This window comes from Lepidochelys kempii, chromosome 8 (assembly GCF_965140265.1).
Source record: "Lepidochelys kempii isolate rLepKem1 chromosome 8, rLepKem1.hap2, whole genome shotgun sequence".
Lineage (NCBI taxonomy): Eukaryota > Metazoa > Chordata > Testudines > Cheloniidae > Lepidochelys > Lepidochelys kempii.
Genome location: NC_133263.1, coordinates 553,927 through 570,473, shown reverse-complemented (window position 1 = coordinate 570,473; position 16,547 = coordinate 553,927). Strand labels below are relative to the sequence as shown.

The window sequence follows — 16,547 nt, the reverse complement described above, 5'->3', positions numbered from 1 at the left end:
CGGTAGGGCTGCTCGCGTTCTGATTGGTTAAGCGGGCAGACCGCGAGGTTTGAACAAGCAGCAGGACGGAGTCGCCCCCAAATCTAAAGTGAGCGGGGGGGGGCCGTGAGCGGGGGGGGGCCGGGGGGTCTTGGGGGGGCCTCGAGGGGACGTGTTGGGCTGGGGCTGGCGGGAGCGTGGGGGGGCTGAGGCGGCGGCGGCGGGGGGGGTGGGCAGGGGCTGGCGGGAGCGTGGCGGGGGCGGAGGGGTGGGCAGGGGCTGGCGGGAGCGTGGGGGAGGCTGGGGCGGAGGGGGGGTGGGCAGGGGCTGGCGGGAGCGTGGCGGGGGCGGAGGGGTGGGCAGGGGCTGGCGGGAGCGTGGCGGGGGCTGGGGCGGAGGGGGGGTGGGCAGGGGCTGGCGGGAGCGTGGGGGAGGCTGGGGCGGAGGGGGGGTGGGCGGGGGCTGGCGGGAGCGTGGGGGAGGCTGGGGCGGAGGGGGGGTGGGCGGGGGCTGGCGGGAGCGTGGGGGAGGCTGGGGCGGAGGGGGGGTGGGCGGGGGCTGGCGGGAGCGTGGGGGGGGCTGGGGCGGGGGGGGGGTGGGCGGGGGCTGGCGGGAGCGTGGGGGGGGGCTGGGGCGGAGGGGGGGTGGGCGGGGGCTGGCGGGAGCGTGGGGGGGGGCTGGGGCGGAGGGGGGGTGGGCGGGGGCTGGCGGGAGCGTGGGGGGGGGCTGGGGCGGAGGGGGGGTGGGCGGGGGCTGGCGGGAGCGTGGGGGGGCTGAGGCGGAGGGGGGGTGGGCGGGGGCTGGCGGGAGCGTGGGGGGGCTGGGAGGAGGGGTGGGCGGGGGCTGGCGGGAGCGTGGGGGGGCTGGGGAGGAGGGGTGGGCGGGGGCTGGCGGGAGCGTGGGGGGGCTGGGGAGGAGGGGGGGCAGGGCCTGGCGGGAGCGTGGGGGGGGCTGGAGAGGAGGGGGGGTGGGCAGGGGCTGGCGGGAGCGTGGCGGGGGCTGGGGCGGAGGGGGGGCTGGGGCTGGCGGGAGCGTGGGGGGGCTGGGGAGGAGGGGGGGTGGGCAGGGGCTGGCGGGAGCGTGGCGGGGGCTGGGGAGGAGGGGTAGACAGGGGCTGGCGGGAGCGTGGCGGGGGCTGGGGCGGAGGGGGGTGGGTAGGGGCTGGCGGGAGCGTGGCGGGGGCTGGGGCGGAGGGGGCGTGGGTAGGGGCTGGCGGGAGCGTGGGGGGGCTGGGGCGGAGGGGGGGTGGGCAGGGGCTGGCGGGAGCGTGGGGGGGCAGGGAATGCAGTCGAGCTCACCTTGTCTGTTCCCCTTCCTGGTCGGAGCTACCTGTGAGGACCATGGCCCAGGGACTCCTCTCCCCGCAGGGGCTGCTCTCTGACGAGGAGGTCACAGCCTCGCCCCTGCTCGAATCCACAGCTGCGGAGTTTGGGTCCGGCCTGCGCAAAGATTTGCTCTCAGATTTCTCTGCTATTTCCCCAAGCCTGGGGGAATCCCAGCAGGTGAGTGTGTTAAGGCTGCTTAATGCTTTTGTTTTTGGAGCTCTGATGTTCTCACTGCTAGCAGCTAGCATAGCCTGCTAATTTAGCAGATCTCCCTGGTTCTTGTAGAGAAAGACCACAGGCGCAGTTCCGTGATAAAGGCACTTTGCCAGGTTTATTGCCCTTATGGTACAGTTCTAATGACTTGCACAAGTACTTTAACATGAGTGCCCCATGGCACAGCGTGGCTTAATCAGCAGTGGGAATTTTTGCTTCTGCCTTGGCCACACAAAGAATTAAGGCGAGGTACCCCGACATTTATAGACTGAGAAAAGCCACTTATGTATCACCTTGCATGCTTCATGATGATTATCATCTCCCTTTGTTGCTGATAGTTTGACAAAATAAAGGTTTTTTTAAAACTATCTTTTTAGTACTAGATTGGGATGAACATGTACTAGCTTTTTGAAATGTATTTACATAAATATTTAGTGCCTAGTACTTACAAATGTATGTTTTAGCAACACTAGCAGCAGCTTTGCCAAGTTTATGTATTGGGCAGTAAACCTGTAATCATTTGCTTTAATACTGCTTGAATGGTCTGACTTTGGTTTACAGCCTTTGGTTCATGCCTCAGCACCAGGTCTAGTGCTCTAGGCTCTCTTTCTCTAGTTCATGGGTCAGAGATCTGACCTAGGGGTGACTCATTTGCGGAGGGGGCTGCACATTGAACTTTGGCTTGTTTGCTGCACCAACGGGTTAAGATATCAGCCCAACAGAGCGGGAACCAAACCAGGGGTCAGAGCTGGAGTTGTAGTCCAGGAACCAAGCCAGGGGTTTGTAACCTTTATGATGAAAATGTTCCCAATTAATATTAAGTGACTAAGATAAGGGTGTAATCAAACCAAACTCCGTTTTCAGGTTCAAGCCTCTCAGCTGGTTACCAAAAACTTATTTAATAGAGGACCACTAAGTGACACTTTGAATTATGCAGCCAAAGTTTGCTTAATTATTTTCTTTTTAACAAACACACATGCAATTACCACTTTCACTAATGATACTGTTATACTCTCACTTAAAGATAGAATGGTGAATCAATGAGTATCAGTCCACTAACAGGAAAGTACAGCCTTATAATCCTGGAACCAAACAGTACCATTTTGACAACTGGGGCTCCCTGCAATTTGGCAAGGCTACTCATTTTATACTCTAATACTAATTAACATTAAACTGCTCTTTACCATAATTCTATTTCTATCACCTTCTTATTGGCTTTTTTTATTAGACATTATTTAAATTAACATCTGCACCAATGTCCTTCCCATACTATCAATATAGATAGCATTTTAATAAATTCATAATTCTCAGAAACCTTATAACCAAAACATAACCCTGGGTCATGCACTTGCTAACTTTTATTTTCCCATAACATTTTGTCTCCAACTTACCTCTAGCTTTCTCAGTGTAGTAACTTCATTTTCTCATACTCCTCTATGCTTAGGCCCAAAACCTAACTTTTGCTTATTTCTTCATCTAAACCATTCTACAGGCCAGAGCCAGAATAAGTCCAGGGATCAGACAAGAGTCAGGTCTGGTACGCCCATGAGTCAGGAAGTCATTCAGTTGCTCAGTCAACTTCCTGTGCCTCCTTCTGGCTTAAATGGTATGGTCTGGCTCGGGGCGCCATCATTGTCCCCAGTCGGGATCTGTGTGGGTGGTGCCTCTGATGGGGTGAGAATTGTGCTAGATCCTCACTTCCAGTACTGCTGGATGAGCTGCCTAGTGGCTGCCTGGGAACGCAGTGGATGTGCCTGAGCAAGCTTATTTTTTGAACTTCTGGAGCACTTGAGGCTGAAGCTGGAGCAGGTACCAGTAAAGTGCCCAGAAGCTTCTGAGGCATGAGTCCTATGAGCTACCTGTGCCGCATGCTATGGTTCCCATTGGTGCACTGAATTTTACAGAACTTTCTGGTACTTCCCCTGTGGCTGATGTATCTAACCTGTGTGGGGTTTTGCAGGCTGCATCTGAGGACAATAATGGGAAAGTGAAGGTGTATCTGAGAGTCCGGCCCCTGAAGCCATCTGAGCTGGAGAAACAGGAGGATCAGGTGAGAGCCTGGGGCCAAGCAGGAGCTGCATGTGGAAAATACAAGAATCCATTTCCCCAACCCACCGGGAACAGGGTGGTTGTGCTGCAAGTGGAGATTCCATAACCTCATGCTGTGTCTGGGTGGTGGAGTCGCGGGTGGGGGGGAGATTTCTCTTCTGAGCCACTGCGATGATGGAGTTTTGTTTGTACCCCTCAGGGCTGTGTCTGCATTGAGAATTCAGAGACCCTCCTTCTGAGAGCGCCCCAGGACTCTTTCACCATGCGGAGCACTGCACGGGGGGTAGGCCAGGCTGTGCATAAATTCACCTTCACCCAGGTAGGTGCTCAGGCCCAGATCATGCAACCCACCTTAGCGGGATTTGTTTCTCTCTCTAAAGAAACATGTAACCATAAATGTACTGGATCAAGCATAACTGGCAGCGTGTGCTCAGGAAAGGCTGGGACTGGAATAGCTGATAGGGCTGTGTGTCAGGCTTGAGGGGTATTGGCAAAGGGGGAGCGGGGGGAAGGGCAGCACTGGAATAGCAGTGGGTGCTTCAGCCAAGGGAGGGAAGCCACCATGTGGTGTCATCCTTGCTCCCCAGTGTGTTTGTGGTTGCAGATCTTTGGGGCAGAGGTGGGGCAGAAGGCATTCTTTGATGAAACGATGGGCGAAGTGCTAAAGGATGTACTCCATGGGCAGAACTGGCTGGTTTACACCTATGGCATCACCAACTCTGGGAAGACACACACCATCCAGGGTAAGAGGAGCCCTTGCTATCCAGTGAGAGGTTGATGATTTCTCCCTGTATGAGTGCTCAGCTTGCTGCTGCTCTCTCCTCCAGGGAGCAGCAAAGATGGTGGGATCTTGCCTCGCTCCCTAGCTGTCATCTTTAATAGTGTGGAGGATCGGCTCTACAAGGCTATGGATCTGAAGCCCTCGCTTTCCAGTGAGGTTGCCTGGCTGGACAGCAAACAGGTGCATCAGGAGGAGACCAAGAAGCTGGTCCTGCTGTGCGGGGGGCTGCGGGAGGTGAGTGTCCCTTCTGGGTTTCAGGGCAGGTAGGAGAGCATGTTGGTTGTGTCGGACTCTCACTGTCCATGGTTTTCCAGGAGGAAGTGCTGACTCCACTGAAGAAGAGCCACAGTGCAGAGTCCCAGCTCCAGGCTGCCACTAGTGCCAGTTTTGACAGTGGGGTTGGTGGCCTCTCTTCTACCAGTCAGTTTGCCAACCAGTCAAGCATCAGCCAGCTAGAAGGTACATCCAGCGCCCTGCTGTCCTTTGCCACCCATTCCTCGATTGGGGAGGAGTGGATTTTTCACCCTTGTTATTGGATAGTTGTGATGTGGGAGGGGCAGTAAGGATTCTGCATTCTCTGGGGCTCCCTGTTTCTTTTGGGGGAAGCTCTGTTTTTGGGAAATTTTGGGCTGTGAATACCTCTCTTCTCTGTTCTGTACGTTACCCACTGTGTCATCCTGGGGCAACAATCAACATGAGAGAAATAGACATGCCCCTCCCACAAGGGGGACCTACCTGAGTAGCTGAGTGTTCCACCTCACCCAGCTGGCCGATGGCTTGGGCTCTGTCAGACTACTAAGGAAGCAGGCTCTGGAGCTGAGGGGCCTCACTGAAAGCATTTGTCCCCTAGACTGGGAAACCTAGGGACAGTCAGCTGATCTCATCCGATAGACTTGAACCCAAGGAGAGTAGGGAGTCTTGGGTAGCCAGGACCAAAGCCATAGAGGGATCCAGTATAGAAGGTTGTGTGCTCCCCCAGTTCTCCAGATCAGAGACAGGGCATGTAGGAAGTTCTTGACAAGGGAAAGATGTGAGAGCTAAGGGGATACCTAGCATATCCTGGCTTGAAGTCTGTGTTGGGGGTGGGGACTCCCAGGCAGGGCATATGGAGTGCATTTTGGGCTGGGGTAGAGAGTTTCTGTTGGGCGAGGGGGTGTCGCCCTCTATTCAGCTGGGACATGCTGGGCACTGCTGCAATCACTACCATCCTTTTTACCTCTCCCTCCCAGAGCTGGGTCCTCGCTGGGCTGATCCAGACCGCATCTCGCTCCTCACGGGGGATGTGCAGGTCTCCATCTGGGTCTCCTTCTTTGAGATTTACAATGAGCAGATCTATGACTTGCTGGACACGCCGTTGCCTGGCCAATACCGCAAAAGGCAGATGCTGCGGCTGTGCGAAGACCAGACTGGCAGCCCCTATGTGAAAGGTAAAGCTACCCAGTCTTACGCTCTGGGGACATCTGGGGAAGGGCCTTGCCAGCTCAGGTTTAGACTGAAGGGAGCTATAGACGGAGCGGGTGACAGAGCAGTAACTTGTGGGTGGAGGATGTGATGTGTGTGAAGAGGGGCACTAATGGGGAAGGGAGCGTGCTCTGTGGTATCTTCTACCCAGTCAGCAGCTGCTCTCAGTTGTGCTGTTGTGTTAATGTTTGGTCCCAGCAATGGATAATGTTGGGGGAGCTCAGACTGGCTCCTGGTAATGGAGCCTGGGCTAAGGTAGGTAGCCGGTGCCTGGGAAGGCAACCCTGGTCTCTGTCACTCTCCCACTTGCCTGGCCTGATCTGTGTCTGCTCTTTCAGATCTGAACTGGATCAATGTCCAAGATGCTGATGAGGCCTGGAAGCTCCTGAAACTGGGGCGGAAAAACCAGAGCTTTGCCTGCACCCACTTGAATGAGAACTCCAGCCGCAGGTCTGAGACAGGGAAGAGGATTGGTGTGGTGTGGTGGTGGTCTTATTCTGAGGCTGGGAGCTGTGGAACTGGGGTGTTTTCCAGGAGCATTTGATGCATGTTCCTTTCAAGCTTCTTTTGTCTTTGCTCCCTGCAGTCACAGCGTCTTCTCAATTCGGATTCTGCACTTGAAGGGAAGCAGCAGTGAGATGCTCCCCAAAATCAGCGAGTGAGTCCTGCACTTCTTTGTATGGGGCAGGGAAGTTGGCAGCTCCTGTGTGCTCAGTTCTCCCATTTTTGCTGCCATTAAGGATGGGGGGTTTGCTGTTGGGGTTGGCAATTGGGTGGGGGGAGAAAGGGGAACTGCTATGAAAGGTGTTGGAAAGCACCATCTGAGTCACCAGGTCCCCACTGAATTGTTGTGAATAGGGTGTCTTGCTCCCATCTCGGGGTTGTGGGGTTCCCTGTGGCTGAGCTGCTGTTAATGGATTTGCCTACCAGCAACGTAATAAACTACAAATGCGAGTTGGCTCTGTGCTTGGAAAGCAGCTGCCACCAGGGAATCAGGGATTTCTGGCTGTCTTGGTCCCCAACCCTGATTTTGGTGGCAGTGTTGACTGGCCTCTAGGTTTGTAATGACCGCTACCCCATCAGCTGTCCTGGGGCCCAAGCAGCTTGTGCACCTTCTCAAAGAAACTGGAAGATGGGCTTTTAAAGGGAGGGTGAGCTTAGAGCTGGGATCATGGGATATTTGGAGTGTGGGGGTGGGGCAGAGCCAGTGGGACCAGATCACAGATATCTCCCTGGGATTTCCTCAGGTTGTCCCTCTGTGACCTCGCTGGCTCGGAGCGCTGCAAGAACCAGAAAAGCGGGGACCGCATGAAGGAGGCAAATAACATCAACACCTCCCTGCACACGCTCGGCCGCTGCATCGCTGCCCTGCGCCAGAATCAGCAGTCCAAGTGAGTGTGTACAGGAGATGAGGGGGAGGAAGAGGATTCCCCAGGTGCTTAGCTGTTGCGCTGAGCAGGTTCTTCTTTCTCCCTTCAGGCTGAAGCAGAGTGTTGTTCCCTTCCGGGACAGCAAGCTGACCCGTGTGTTTCAAGGCTTCTTCACGGGACGTGGGCGTTCCTGCATGATTGTCAACATTAACCAGTGCGCATCTACGTATGATGAGACCCTGCATGTGGCCAAGTTCTCAGCCATAGCCAGCCAGGTCAGTGGGCCAGTGCCTAGGGGCCAGGGTGCCCAGTAATGCAGAAGTTGCTCTGGATCTTCCAAGAGCCTGTAGTCTGGTCCACAGACCTTGTGGGGTCATAACCGTGGACTTCTTTTGTCTCTCCAGCTTGTTCAAGCACCTCCCACAAAGCTGGCACTACCGTCTATCCAATCATTAATCAAGGAACACACCAGGCGAGACAGTAGGAGTTCAGGGGCAGGCTCAAAGCAAGAAGTGGAGACCGATGAAGAGAGTGACGATGATGTGGAAGTGTCCATGTATGATAAGGAGGTGGGTGATCGTTTATCTTGTACCCTGTGAAGCCACCCTGACCTGCAGGGATGGAGGGGTGAGTTGGTCTCAGCCCCAGCCTTTGGGAGCAGGAAGGTGGGACTGGAGCTCAGGCACTGTAAATTATTGGGAATGGGAACAGCTCCAGATGGCTGCCAGCACAACTATTGAATCAGTGAACGCTGGGAGGGTCAGAGAACCATTAGTACTAAGCCTCACAGGTTCCCTCAATGCACAACGGACACTTGCATCCATGTCTCAAATCAGCTTGGACATGACACTGTCCCATGAGTGGAGCATCTGCTGACCAGGAAAGGGCAACAGCTGACAGCAAAGGGCTACTGGAAAGTGTGGAGTTAGCCTCATTTAACAATCTGCCCATTGGGAAAAGGGTACTAAGCAGCAGATCCACTGACTCAGTGACGTGAAGTTGGGAGGAATTGCAAATCCTAGTGAGGACAAATAATGCACAGTAAGAATGATACTCAACCCTTCACAAAGAGCGGGGAGTGAACAGTAATTCAGTGGCAGAACCAAGATCAAGGGCCAGCCCAGTGAAATCTCTACTGGGCCAGGGAAACCTTTTCTATGCTTGGATTCTTTGATGCATAAACATAGGTGGAAGGCTCACATCATCTTGTGCCCTCCTTGCAGGACCTTCCGCGAGCGGTGGAGGTCCTGTGGGATCTTCTGGTGCAGGAGCGGCAGGACAGGATGCAGCTGGAAATGCGCCTCCGTGAGGAGCTCTGCAATGAGATGCTAGAGCAGCTGCAACAGAAGGAGCAGTGGTGCAGGTACTGTCATACTGCAAGGGAAATGGGAACTCATCTCTGCTAATCACCCCTCAACTCTGAGCCTCCCCTATACATCTCTTGTCCGGCACACACAGCATCAATGTCACACTGTACCCTCCCTCCCCCTGTAGCCAGCACTTGGACACGCAGAAGGAGTTACTGGTGGAACTGTATGAGGATAAACTGAGCAATCTGAAGGAGTCACTGACTGATTATTACCAGGAGAGGATTCAGGTATCTGTGGGGGAAATGGACCCACTGTAGGGAGGGGGCATGAGGAAACCAGGCTTGGGAGCAGAGCCAGAGATGTGAGAAGAGCTTGTCTGAGCCCAGGAATCTTCTGTGACTCTCACAATAGCAAGGCTTTCCAGCCTTCCCTTTTATGTGACCGCTCCAATTGTATCTTCTGCTTCTCCCTACAGGCCTTGGGCTCTGGCTAGTCCCAGTTACAACTTCTTGGCTGCTGTTTTATGTAGCACAGCATCACGGTCTGCTTGGGCCTAATTTTTGGGCCCAAACTGGACCAAAACGTAAGCAGGTTGAGTTACCACTCCACCTGACCCTGAGCCAGAGCTGCAGTCACCATCTCCTGCCCTGGGGCCAGCATGCTGGGACTCCTTGGCACACTCACTCCATAGCACGTGCAGCGCAGCCAGGTGGTGGCAGTGGGCAGGAGCAGAGCACACAGCTGTTACTGACCCACACTTGAGAGGGTCCAGGTTTTACCCACCTGAACCAGCCTCAACACTTGTCATCAGGTCCCATTTGGTTGCAGGGCTCTAACACGGCCACTGTTTGGCAAGGGCTAACAGGCAGCCAGTCTGCTGAAAAACAGCATCTTTGCTTCCTGTGTTCTGAACATGTTGCAAACACACCCTCCAGTCTTAGTGTACATTCTGGAGAAAATAGTAAAATTGACAGATTAATGTTAAGGATTGGTAGATTTCTCTTCCCACCTATTCTTATTGGTGATGGTGGGTAGCTACAGAACTGTTTGGTTTCATTCAATTGAGCAGGCGGGTGCCTGGGGATATGCTGCAGACCCCTCTTGAAGGTTCAGACCTTTAAAATGCCCAGCTAGGAGTAGCTGGAAGCTGTGTGTTTATTACAATTTAGTGAACTGCAGCCCACATGCCACTTAGGTGTTTCCTCATGGGAAAGTTTGGCACCTCTTCCCAGTAACAGGGCTTGGCTCTGAGCAAATCTGCCCTTCCTCCCCAGGAGCGTGATGAAAAGATTGAAGAGCTGGAGGCTGCTCTGCAGGAGGCAAAGCTACAGTCAGAGGCCCTGGAGAGGAAAGAGCAGGAGCAGCCCCTGCGCAGATCAAAACGAGCAGTAGCAGCTGCATCCACTCTGCAGCAGGAGTTGCTGGAAGTTAAAGCCAAGCTGGAGCAGTGTCAATCAGAGCTGAACACCACTACTGCAGGTGTGGCATTCATGCCTTGGTGGCCTGAATGGGGCCTGGGCTCTCCTCAAAGAGCTCTGATTAGAAAGGTGCTCAAGGCAGTGGGACTGGGAATCTTGAGACCAGAGTTCTAGTCCCAGCTCTACCATGTGACCAGCCACTTCACTTCTCTGTGCTGCTACTTCTCCACCCACCCTTTGTTGATTCAGATAAAGCTGGTTTTTGGGGCAGAGGCTCTCCCTATATGTACGAATAGTGCCTAGCCTACTGGGGCCTCTAGGCACTGTAAATAAGAGTTGGGGGGCAGAGTTAAGAGAAGAAATTTCCCTCACCCAAATAAAAAGAGAAGCCCTGAGTATGAGGAGTTTCAAATGGAGCAGTTCTAGATCTGAACTGCCTGACCTGTGCAATTCTAAAGTTTTGGTTCAGTGCACCTGTTGCTGCTTCCAGGTGTTTCACAGGGCCCTGGATTATACAGAACCTAGATCTCTGTGCTGAGGTATGTGCATAAGATGTTCTTTTTCCCCACTCTGCTCCTGGTTGTTTTCAGAGTTGCACAGGTACCAGAAGCAGCTGGAGCCACCTCCTTCTGCCAAACCCCTCACTCTGGATGTGGACAGGAAGCTGGAGGATGGACAAAAGGTAACTGCACCCCTATGAGGATATGGGAACCCCTTTGGAGGGCTCTTACCAGTTCACAATCAGCACTGTGTATTTCATTATCACCTGCTTAGCTTCAGCCACACCCTTATGGAAGCCGGTGTTCTGCTGGTAACATTCTCCTCTGGAGTGTGGGATGTATTGCCTCCCCAGTTGTTCAGGGAGCTGCTGTACTGATCCCTGCTCCAGTGGGATCTTTGAGGAGTGAGATGTAGGTCAGGGCTGCTGTGGTATGGCTTTGCCTTGAGGACTGGGTGTTTGTGTCCTGCCTTGCTGAGTCTCTTGCTTGCACTGAATTTCCCACCCTCCTTCAGAATGTGAAGCTGCTGCGGTCAGAGCTGCAAAGACTTGGGGCGTCCCTCCAGGCTGCTGAGAGAGCATGTTGTCACACTACAAGTGCAGGAAAACTTCGAGAAGCCCTCTGCACCTGTGATGACATCCTGGCTAGACAGGTTATGTGACAATTGCTCTTTGTGGGGTTGCATGGGATTCAGCCTAGGCACTTGAATGCCACCAAAAACTTGGCTGCTTAAATGTATGGAAATATACGTTTATTGGGGGCAAGATGGAGAATAGAAAGGAATCCCATGTCCGTTTCCCCTTCCTTTCTCAGTTGCTGGAGGGCAGATCAGGATAAAGAAAGCCACCAGTTAGTACTGTCCCTTATTATTCCATGGGACCATATGTGTAAGAGTAACCATAGTGCTGGCTTCCCCCTCTCAGGACCAAACACTGGCGGAGTTGCAAAACAACATGATGTTGGTGAAGCTAGATCTGCGGAAGAAGGCAACCTGTATTGCTGAACAGTACCATACTGTGCAGAAGCTCCAGGCCCCTTCAACATCTACTTTAAAGAAACGCTTCTGTGCTAATAGGGAAAACCTGCAGCCAAGTCAGCCTCCTGGCAAGAAACCCTTCCTGCACGGCTTTCTGTCCCGCTCACCCGCACATCCTCGTATGGCAGAGAGCAGCCCCTATAGCCGTATCCTGCGTGCCCGGCGATCACCAGTACTCAAGGCCCTGCCCTCTAGTAAAAAATATTAAGTGGGGCCTGTGGGTGAGTTGACCCACCAGCAAGGAGTTACTTTCCCTGTCTGTGTGTATAAACTACCATAGTTAGTAATTCTTCACGGGCTTGTGCAAACACTGCATGTGACTCCCAAAGATGGCTTCAGGTAACCTACTCTGTTTCAGGCCAGCTGCTACTCCAGTCTCTATGGAACAGGGCCTTAGTTCCAAAGTGTAACATTACCTTGCCTCTCAACTTGTATATTCTGTTACATGGTCTATGCATGACAATAAATATACAAACTTACTTAGTGTTTTACCTGTGCAAAAATGTGCCTGCAACAAGTGTCCTAGATGATAGTACCAACCCTGCGATCCTCCAGAAACATCACCTGTTTTAGCCTTTCTACAGCCATGTCAGCATAATGTGCCTAAAGTAGATTTGATGATTTTTTGTTTTTGCTCAAGGGCCACATCTGGGTGGGGAAATTGTATGCAGGGCCATGAATATAGGGCTGGTGTGGGAGGGAGTGCAGTGTACAGGAAGGGGCTCAGGGCAGGGGGTTGGGGGGCAGGAGGCGTTTGGGCTCTGGTCCTGCTTACCTTGAGCAGGTGTGGAGTGGCAGTGGTGTGCAGCAGGGCTAAGGCAGGCTTCCTGCCTGCCATAGCCCCATGCCACTCCTGAAAGTGGCCAGCATGCCCAGCAGTGGCTCCTGGGGGTGGGGTGGGGCAGGGCAAGCCACTCTGCCATGTGCTGCCCTTGCCCAAGCTCCCATTGGCCATGGTTTGCTGTTCCCAGCCCATGGGAGCTGCTGGGGGGCAGTGCCTGTAGGCAAGGGCTGTGCATAGAGCCCATTTCTTCCCCCCTGCCCATAAGCTGCAGGGATGTGGTGCTGACTGCTTCCAGGACAGTTCTGTGCTCCCAACTCCTCCCAGGATTCTAGGGCAATTCTGTCTCAACTCTTAACAGAAAGCAGTCACAGGAAATACTAGTTTCCCACTCCCAGTAGAGTTTTGCCTTCTCTTTATCTCCAACAGTTTTCACCCAGTGTCTATCAGCAATAAGCAGCTCTTCTAAGGAGAAAAAGATAGAAATGAGATACCTTGACGACCTGCTAATTCAAAGATTAACGCAACAGCTGACCAACAAAGCACAGCATCCTAAAATTTTCCCTTGTTATGTTTCAAAGTCAAATTCACATCCGTCAGCTCACACCATAGAGTTCATAGCTGCACTGTCAGACTCTACCTTCCACAGCAGGGATTTCAGACAGAGATCATCATCAACAGACTTCAAACCCATCCAAGAATACCAGTGAGATCACGCTCTGACTTCTAGGACACATGATCTCATGCACTTTTGTCACACAGCATGCCAGACTTCCATGCATGGATCAAAGGTGGTGTTGAGAGTGGTATGTCTACCCACCAGGCCCCACATGGATATAGTCAGTCCCACAGTGGAGGACAGAACCCTTGCAGGTGTTCACTGGTGTTTCTTTTTCCATACCATTAATTACAAAGACTATCAGAGAGGCCTCATCTGGCTTCAAATTCAGGGACTATGGTCCCCTCAGGAAGATTGTTTGCACATAAACACTTTAGGGCCAGCTGCCTGGCATGCAAGATTTTTCTGACTTCTCCAGGCTGTCAAGAAGCCCCAGCTGTGGGAGCGGTGCAGCATTCTGCACAGATCACACCAGTAGCTTGGCACCTTCCTGGATTTCAGAACATCCTGGCAGACTAGTTCAGCAGGGACTTTTGTGAAGCCACAAGTAGTCTCAGACCCAGTTGTACACAGCTTCAGGCAAAAACCCAGGCTCCCTGAAAGAGGGCTTCCTCATTCCTTGGGCGTTAGGGTTTATATACCCATATCCACCAATCCCTGTGAAAGTGAGGGTCCTGAGAAACCTGAGGCAAAAAGCAGGTTACGTTGTCTTGACAGCTCCAGCATGGGCCAGGAAGTTTGACTTGATAGATTTACCAGATCTAAACAGCCACAGATCGGGTTATCCATTCTATGCAACAGTCTCCCAAGTCAGTTCTCAGAAACTACATTTGGGCTCAGAAAAAAGTTACCTACCTTTTGTAACTATTCTCTGAGATGTGTTGCTCATGCCCATTCCACTCTAGGCGTGTGCACGCACAGGTGCGCAGTTGTCGGAGACTTTTGCCTTAGCCGTATCTGTGCCACCTTGAGTGCTGCGCTTACATGTCGGTGTACTGGGTGCTGTCGACCCTACGCCTTCTCCGTTCCTTCCAGCTGGCAACACAGGTAGGAGGGCGGGTAATGGAATGGGCGTGAGCAACACAGCTGCAAGAACAACAGTTAAAGGGTAGGTAACCGTTTTTTCTTCGAGTGCTCACTCATGTCAATTCAATTCTAAGTGACTCACAAGCCGAATCCTCGGAGGTGGGCTCGGAGTTAATAGTTTAGCGGCTTGTAGCATTGCCCTACTGAAGCCAGCATCGTCTCGGGCCTACTGGATAGGTGCATAGTGGTACGTGAATATATGGACGGACAACCAGGTAGCCTCCCTTCAAATGTCCTGGATAGGCACTTGGGCCAGAAAAGCTGCAGAAGAGGCCTGTGCCCTGGTTGAGTGGGTGGTTACAAATTGCTGGGGGTGGCATCTTTGCCTGATCATAGCAGCAGCAAATTCAGGCAGCGATCTAAGAAAAATTCTTTGAGCGGACACTGGGCGAACTTTTGTCCTATCAGCCTGTCAAACATATAGCTAAGAATAGCATAAAATCCCTCCTTTATCTGTAAAGGGTTAAGAAGCTCAGATAACCTGGTTGGCACCTGACCAAAAGGACCAATAAAAGAGAAGATACTTTCAAATCTGTGGTGGAAGGTTTTTGTTTTGTGCTTTTGTTGTTCACTCCGGAGACAAAGAGATACCAAGCAAGTAATCCAGCTCCTACTGATACATCTAAAATTACAGAAATAGTAAGTAATAGCAAGGAAATGCATTTGTATCTTTTGTTTTAGCTTGTGAATTTTCCCTATGCTAAGAGGAAGGTTTATTCCTGTTTTTTGCGTAACTTTAACATTTTGCCTAGAGGGGAATCCTCTGTTTTAAATAATTTTATGGGGTAATAAGATCTTCCATCCTGATTTTACAGAGGTGGTTCTTTTACTTTTTTCCCCTTTATAATAAAAGATCTGTTTTTAAGAATCTGATTGGGGTTTTTAGTGTCCTAAAAACCCCAGGGTCTGGTCTGTGCTTACCTTGTTTACTCTCAAGCCTCCCCAGGAAAGGGGGTGAAGGGACTTGGGGGGATATTTTGGGGAAACAGGAACTCCAAGTGGTCCTTTTCCTAAATCTTTGTTTAACTCACTTGGTAGCGGCGGCAATACTGTTCCAAGGACAAGGAAGAATTTGTGCCTTGGGGAAGTTTTAACCTAAGCTAGTAGAAATAAGCTTAGGGGGTCTCTCATGCGGGTCCCCACATCTGTACCCTAGAGTTCAGCACTGCAGCGAACAATTGCGTTGACTTGCGGAATGGCTTGGTCCTTTCAATGCAGAAGGCCAGAGCACTCCTGACGTCCAGGGAATGCAGCCAATACTCCTCCACCTTATGCGGCTTTGGAAAAAAAGACAGGTAAGAAAATGTCCTAGCTCGTATGAAACAGAGCGATCATGTTGGGCAGGAAAGCAGAGTGCGGCCGCAGCTGGACCTTGTCTTTGTAAAATACTGTATAGGACGGTTGGTTCCAAGGTGAGCACCCTAATCTCAGAGACTCAGCGGGCAGATGTTATCGCAACTAGGACCACAACCTTCTAGGACAGGAGGAGGAAGCAGGAAGCCAGAGGCGCAAAGGTGGGTTCCATGAGCCACGACAGGGCCAGATTCATGTCCCATGGAGGAACGTGGTCCTTGATGTGCAGGTAAAGGTGCTCAAGGCCCTTGAAGAACCTGACCATCATGTCTTGGGCAAAAAAAATGACCTAACCTCAAGTGGCAGATGGAAGGCTGTGATAGCTGCCAAGTTGACTTGGATAGATGAAAGGGATGGGCCTTGCAGCTTGAGATGCAGAATGTAGTCCAGGATTAACTGCAGCAACGCTCGCTTGGGCTTAATGTCCCAATGAATGAACCAATGTTGGCACGGCCAAGCCAACGCTATGAGGATCACCTTTGCCCTGTCCTGCTTGATCTTCTTGAGGACTCTGTGAATTAACAGTACTAGGGGAAAGGCTTAAAACAGAGCTCCCGATCATGGGAGCAGAGAAGCATCTGACAAGAAGCCTCCGTCAATCCCCTAAATCAACAGAAAACGTGGCATTTCCTGTTCTGTCTGGAGGCAAATAAGTCCACCTGGGGAGTTCCCCACTTGTGGAAGATGAAGCTGACCACTTCTGGATGGAGGGACCACTCTTCGTGAGACAAGAAGGTCCTACTGAAGTGATCTACCAAAGCGTTCTTGGCCCCGGGGAGTTGAGCAGCTACAAGATGGATGTCGTGCTGCAGACAGAAGTCCCACAGCCTGAGGGCTTCCTGGCAAAGGACAGACAATCTGGCTCCACCTTGCTTGTCGATATAGAACATAGTTCCTGTGTTGTCTGTTAAGACCTGAACCAGCTTGCTTTCTATGTGAGGTAGGAAGGCTCGGTAGGCCAGGCAAACCACTCTGAGCTCCCTGACGTTGATATGTAGGAAGCGATTGTGACAAACTGCAGGGTGTAGCCTGAAGAAATTGTGTCACGCATCCAACGGTCTGAGGTTAGCAGAGACCAGGCTGATCGGAAAGGGTGGAGGTGGCTGAGAAAAAAAGAGGGAGAGTGGATCCAGTGAAGTGACTGGGGTGTCATCCTCGAGTGCGCCCTCAAAATGCCTGCTTCCGGCCTCCCTGGTTTCTGGGAGGGTCAGGCTGAGCAGATGGGTGGGAAGATGACGAGTGTTGCTGCTTAGACCCCTTATCTCG

The 16,547-nt window shown here is 52.5% G+C and overlaps 1 protein-coding gene across 2 annotated transcripts; it reads left to right on the top strand.

The window, feature by feature from the left end:
• The first annotated feature begins 46 nt into the window (after positions 1-46).
• Positions 47-11,897, top strand: KIF20A (kinesin family member 20A). 2 transcript variants are annotated; one of them, XM_073355021.1, is made up of 19 exons: positions 47-88; positions 1,305-1,481; positions 3,478-3,567; positions 3,766-3,885; positions 4,171-4,309; positions 4,394-4,581; positions 4,662-4,806; positions 5,577-5,774; positions 6,147-6,258; positions 6,395-6,466; positions 7,056-7,199; positions 7,288-7,453; positions 7,583-7,747; positions 8,402-8,541; positions 8,673-8,775; positions 9,763-9,967; positions 10,497-10,588; positions 10,921-11,058; positions 11,330-11,897. In XM_073355021.1, the coding sequence occupies exons 2-19, from the start codon at positions 1,320-1,322 to the stop codon at positions 11,648-11,650; spliced, it is 2,700 nt and encodes an 899-aa protein (XP_073211122.1). In that variant the 5' UTR covers positions 47-88; positions 1,305-1,319; the 3' UTR covers positions 11,651-11,897. The 2 variants fall into 2 exon arrangements, with proteins under 2 accessions (XP_073211122.1, XP_073211121.1); XM_073355020.1 differs by lacking the exon at positions 47-88 and having other exon boundaries at positions 1,297-1,481.
• The last annotated feature ends 4,650 nt before the right edge of the window (positions 11,898-16,547 follow it).